This window comes from Sinohyriopsis cumingii, chromosome 12 (genome assembly GCF_028554795.1).
Source record: "Sinohyriopsis cumingii isolate HCF-2022 chromosome 12, ASM2855479v2, whole genome shotgun sequence".
Taxonomy (NCBI): domain Eukaryota; kingdom Metazoa; phylum Mollusca; class Bivalvia; order Unionida; family Unionidae; genus Sinohyriopsis; species Sinohyriopsis cumingii.
In genome coordinates, this window is record NC_142972.1 from 32,763,913 (window position 1) to 32,769,912 (window position 6,000).

The 6,000-nt window shown below is 36.6% G+C and overlaps 1 protein-coding gene across 2 annotated transcripts in view; it reads right to left on the reverse strand.

Annotated features, from left to right (window-relative positions):
- LOC149786212 (polyunsaturated fatty acid 5-lipoxygenase-like) overlaps nt 1-4,173 on the reverse strand; it is a 68,823-nt gene extending 64,650 nt beyond the window's left edge. The window contains exon 1 of one of the 2 annotated variants that reach the window (XM_089976587.1): nt 4,087-4,173. Coding sequence is in view for 1 of the 2 variants with exons in the window: in XM_089976585.1 (XP_089832711.1) it covers nt 4,087-4,099 (13 nt within the window). In the remaining variant the exon portion in view is untranslated. The remainder of the gene's footprint in view (nt 1-4,086) is intronic. The other variant, XM_089976585.1, reaches the window with a different exon arrangement.
- Nucleotides 4,174-6,000: the final 1,827 nt, after the last annotated feature.

The window sequence follows — 6,000 nt, forward strand, 5'->3', positions numbered from 1 at the left end:
TGTGGGGGTGCAAACCACAGGAAATAATACCGCCGTAAACCGGTAATATCGCCCACCTCTTATTTACGCTGCATTCAATAGCTTATTGTTATGGTTATGAAATGTAATTGGGTATGGCATTAGAAATTGTTTTTATTAAAAGTAGTTTGAAACAGGCAACAGAGATTGCAGTCAAAAATAGACAGGAAGAAAAGGAAAGATTAGACTCATACAGGCAGAAAATTCGGATTAGAATTAGGCTGGCGGAAAAGGAATTTCACTGCCACTCCCACCCCGCGCAATTTGATTAAGACACTGATAAAATTGATAGTCATAGTTTGTTTCTTTTAAAATCCAGTTGTTTTACTTTTTTTCTAAATGCACGAAGTGTAGCAAAGTTTTACTATGACCGTGTTGGTCTAATAAGTATACGAAAGTACATAACACATTTTAAAAAATGTTCCATACAGAAACTATCATTAGCATTCTTGTTGATAGCATTGTTAAATGTTTTCCAAAGCATCCGGTCGAGGATCATTCACGTCTGGCAGTAAATACAGAACAGGCAAAAGCTGCACATCTACGTTTCACACGATGACGCCGTTTCGATTTTTGGCGTGAATGAAAATGGTCGCTAACACAATATCCGCATACAGTAGTCACGCAGCAGAAGGCAAAGTTCAAATGAATTTGCCAAAACTTGACTGGGTTGCTTCATCAATATCCACAACTTCCTGTGGCATGAAAAGGAAGTAGCCAATAACTGTTGATTTTAAACAAAACTCCCTCTCGCAGAAATACGCTGAGGTTAAGCAACGCTTCATTAATGTTCCCTCTCCCCTAATAAATGTAGTTACATGCCGGCGCAATGTTTTCGAAATTCTTGCAGCAATGCCACTACTAAACTCTTTTTTGCAAGCTCCAATATTGCAAACGAATGTCTTACTAACCAATCCTCTGGTTAGACCGGTGGCTCAAGAACACGCGATCCTCAGTTGTCATGGTGCCTGTGTATGTGTTGGAAAGATTTCGTTCAGCGCAAAGTAAACTAATTTTCATCATCCAGTAAATAATAAAAATGCTAAAAATGCTCTCATGTTTTTCTTTCAGTTTCCGTTTCCTATGTCTAGCATGACAACGCGAGCATATCTTATAATCGTTGGGAAGGAACCTGAGTAACACATTCAGTTTGTAAAAACTGGGTTGTATGGACATTTTATGACAGCAGAAATCAGTCTAAAGCAGGGTTGCACAACCCCCGGCCCGCGTGCCGGATCTGGTCCGCGAACGTGTTCTGTCCGGCCCTCAGGGCAAATTAAAACAACACAGAAATCTGGCCCGTGAACAGTAATTATATTAAAGAAATTAGTGTTTGCGGCCCTCGAGTGGTCTTAGAAAATGCAATCTGGCATTTGGCCAAAAAACGTTGTGCACTCCTTGTCTACAGTTTCCGCTAAAGTCTCACACGAAAGCTTTACAGCTAGCTTTGCGCATGTTTGCCACTGGAGACACTGGGTGCAAGGGCATTAGAGTTAACATACAAGCGTCGGTATTTTCAACCACCTGACCATCTCTGGCTTTCGCAGATAGAACCTAGACCCTATTTAACTTAAAAGTGAAGACACCGGTGAACAGCCAGACAAGGAATATGAATCACTGGCGGAGCCTAACTACGAATAGAAGTCTCCTAATATACAGTTGCTCCTGAATGAAAATAGTACTGATATGACTTCAAATATGGCTGCCGTGGCAACCATCTAAATAAGTTTCCTCTCGTTATACCTCATAAATAGAAGGTAATATCGACAAAGGAGGACTTCTCATGGCGCGTAATTGGTCATGAATTAAAATTATGCCGATCAAGCATCTAATATGGCAGTCATAGCGCCATCTTGAACATCTTGCAATAGCTACTCCTCCAGATTGATGGTAATATGGTTTTCAAGAAAATATGCATAAGATATCTTGCTGATGATAAATTAATGTGGTACCCAGCAGACATCCAACATGGCCGCCACAATGAACTTTTTTGAAAATCTTGTCACTAATTCTCCTGCATCAATGGTCATGCTAGCTTTGTATGTTCACCAAAAGTATTCTAATTGTGTCTAGTTTGTCCCAAATCAAAACTGTGCCGATCTTACATCCAATATGGCTGTCAAAACGGCTAATTTGAAAACCTTGCCTCTCAACAATACCATAGCTGAAACATTCAGTAGTTATAAAGAATAAATAGTCCTATCTTGACTTCCTGGAAGTTCTTTTCTGAAGGTACATCAGACCACGTGCGGGTCTCTTTTGTTTCTAGTTTAATTGTAATGACCAAAGCACATAAATCGTAATTAAATCCTAAAGATAATTAATGTCCGACCATGCAATTCCTTATATGCTTAGTAATTAATATATACTAATTATTTCAAAGTCATCTTGTACACTTGCTTTGTATATTTTCTTTGACCTACCATAACTTAACACTTTTTAACGTATATTTCATATTCATAAAATATCCTGTAGTGATGCGTGACGTTCTATCAACATCGTCACATTTAAAATCATTTTTATGTACTTTCTTTACAGTATGTGATATGTTTTATAAACTCTAATAATATCAAATTAAATTGGTCATAGTTTGGGCAAATTCCCATACTTCTGGGTCCACATGTTAATATTTTATAAATTCTTTTATATCATTCCAGCCATATTACGGTGGTATGTTTAGGGTGCCCTGCATTCACCCTGTACAAAAACGAAGTGCTCAACACCTGTCTATAACAAATATGTATGTAATCTACAAGGTATATCTGATTCAATTTTATATGTTAGAAGATTTCAGGAGGGAGAGAAGAGGAGGAGGAGAATATGATCGTGTGGTATTAACATATCTATATTATAAACTCCTTCAATTTCAAGGAAAAAATATAAAATACAACCTTCGTTTCTATTGCATGATATACAAACAGCACCAAGAAACATCAGGTCCTTATACATCACCGTATGTATAAACTTGCAAAAACAAATAGATACACATACATGCATACATACACTTCCACATACATATAAATGCATACCTACATACTTAAACGTGCAAGAAAGAATGAAAGAAAGAGTTAACCCGCTGTTTACATATACATTTTTTTGTAATTCCTTGTACATGATATTATTTAATTTTTGTAATTTTTATTCATAGTTGTAAGTTGTACAGAATTATCTTTAGTTAGATTTTGACTTCGTGACAAGGGTCTGTATTAGGAATAATAAAAGCGTAAAATTACATAGGATCTATAAATAGATGCCTACGTTATGTATTGACAATTACTAATAATAATCTTAATAAGAAGACTTAATGACGACTTTGGGTTAATTTCTCATTGGCTGATGGGGTTTGGACGGCTCTAGAAGAATTAAGTAACTTCCCATTTGTTGGGCTAGGTCACATGAATAGGCAAGTTGGAGATAAATTGAGTAGTAAGATCTGTCATTTGTGGGTCTGCTGTGAACAATAGTCGTAATAGAAGGGTAAAATGAGGAAAGAAATGAGCAATCAGACTCACTCCTATGTTGGAGTCATTCTCATTTCTTGCGTTCCTGTTGTAAGTCTGCAGGCGTGTTTTATAATGTACACATATATTTTTTTCGAAAGGAAAAGCATATTTGGACTGTTCGGTGGAAATAAAGAGTGCTCGTTATTTGGACTATAATATTATTCTGGGACTATTGTGAATTGTTCAAAAGAGTTCTGAACAACACCATCTTGACAACGTCGTGATTCTCGGCTGACCAGTACATTACCGGTCTTGAAATTTATACGGAACTTTTAATTTTTGTGGACTTACATAGAATTTTGTCAGGATTATTTTGGATTCACTTCATAATACTTTAAGTTCCACCAACATTTTCATCAATAACTTTGATAATCAGATTATTTGTTAAGTTTTACAAAACTTGTTGATTGGCTTCTCTCCATAGACCACATAGTCGTAACAATATCAACACAATGAGTATTTAAACAAGCAGTATCATAGCAACTATTTTTGCCCAAGTGGCAGCAAAGTGTCAAGAAGAAACAGTATGAGCAGGTTCCCCGAATAACGGTAGAAGCAAGCTTACCTGTATGCTGCATAATTAAAAAAAAATGTTCCCTTACTTAACAGGTCCACAATCCAAACTCAATATATGAATAGTTGAACAATTTTTTCCAGTAGCTCTGAAAGTACTATTACCTATTTTATCATAGAAGATTTAATACCCGGTGGAAAGTCCTCTGATTCATGTATCCTCGTGATCGTTTTCTTCCTGTCGAAGTCATGTGCAACTTCCTCCAGGACTCAGGCCGGATAAGCAATTGTTAAATCCATGCCCCAATACAAACAGGCGGATAAAATACGTGATCCGGATGCAGCCCGCTACTTGCTGGTTGCAGATACCTGCTGTAAACTTTGTCTTAACGTACACAGTTTGAGGGCTTGCAAAGGATCCATTCTGTTGCATTTCGTTTGTGTGAGTGTTTTGGATTTTTAACGTTGCTTTAACAAATTTTCAGTCATATCGCTACGCTGTCTGCAGTGATGTCTAGCACTGGGGCATCATTCCGCAGACATGTCGCATGATGTCCCATCCAGTCACATTATCCTGACACCAGGCCGGCTAGTCCTAGCACTAACCTCTTAATGCTGAGCGACAAGCGAGGCAGCTGTTAGTACCATTTTTGTAAGCCTTTGGTATGACTCGGCCGGGGATCGAACCCACGAACTCCCACATCCGAGGCGGACGCCCTAACCTATAGGCCACCGGAGCGGTTGTTGTGGCATTTCGTATTACAATATTCTAAATTATGAATTTATTCTTTTACAGTTTGGATAAATCAAGTTATTATAATACCTTCTGAAACCACGGTCAATATGACATTTAGTGTCAACTATATGTTTCACACAGTGAAATCTATTTTAGTGTCATTCATGATTTCCTTAGCATAATTATAAAAAAATTAGTTTAGTACACTATCCTAAAATTTGATTTTACTCAATTTTACATCTTATTTTTAAATAACTTTTAAATCATTACAGAAGACGGTGGATAAAATCATTTGATTTAGATCTGGTTGAAAGGGCTAATTAATCATCTAACACAACTTTGATAATTAAGGACGGGGAGTAAATAATTAATTGGATACGTCAAATAATCTGTTTATCATGAAGTCTTTCGCTCACCAAAATGTCTTTATGTTATAATTCAGTCATTTAAATACTGTACATTTCTGGCATAGTTTTTGTTTTGCGAAAAATCAATGTTAAACTATGGCTGATAAGTGTACTCCTTATTTACATAAATTATCAAAAATGCCCAAGTGTACCAGGCCTCCCAATATCTAAATTCCTTATCAATACATTAATGTTTCTCTTGAAAAGTAATAACTTCTAAATTCGCTGGCGATTATAAGGCTTACAATACAACAATATTTCTATCTAAATTAGTACAAACTCCGAACATATCTCAAGGTTTGAACCTTACACAGATTTTTTGTTCAAATCTACAATTTCGGAATCGAAAACAAAATAAAGTAAGAAAATGAAGAAAAATTAAAATTCAAGCAATTTGTCATTCAAATGAGCAGTTTAGCGTAATTAGGGAGTGGGCTCATCAAAGAAATGAAAACTCCAATTCTGTATTTTCTTTTCTAAAGATTTCCTAGTAGTAAGACGATAAAAAATATTTAGCTGAATAAAGACAGACTCACAGTCACGGTAGAAGGTGATTGATACAAATCAAACCTATTCAAGAGATCAACCTAGTTGTCAAACTTTCCAATAAATCGACCGAAACTGTTTTATCATCAATACATTCCTAAAATGCTCAACACCTTTAGCTGATTGTGATGTTCTTTAAATTTCAATACTTTCCAGCATGGTATAGGAGAATCATGGCCGAGTGGTCTACAGCGCTAACCGTTAAGGATCACTGCCATCTCACCTCTGTCTGCGTGGGTTCGAGTATCGGGTTCGGCCAATGTGGGTATGTGAGAAA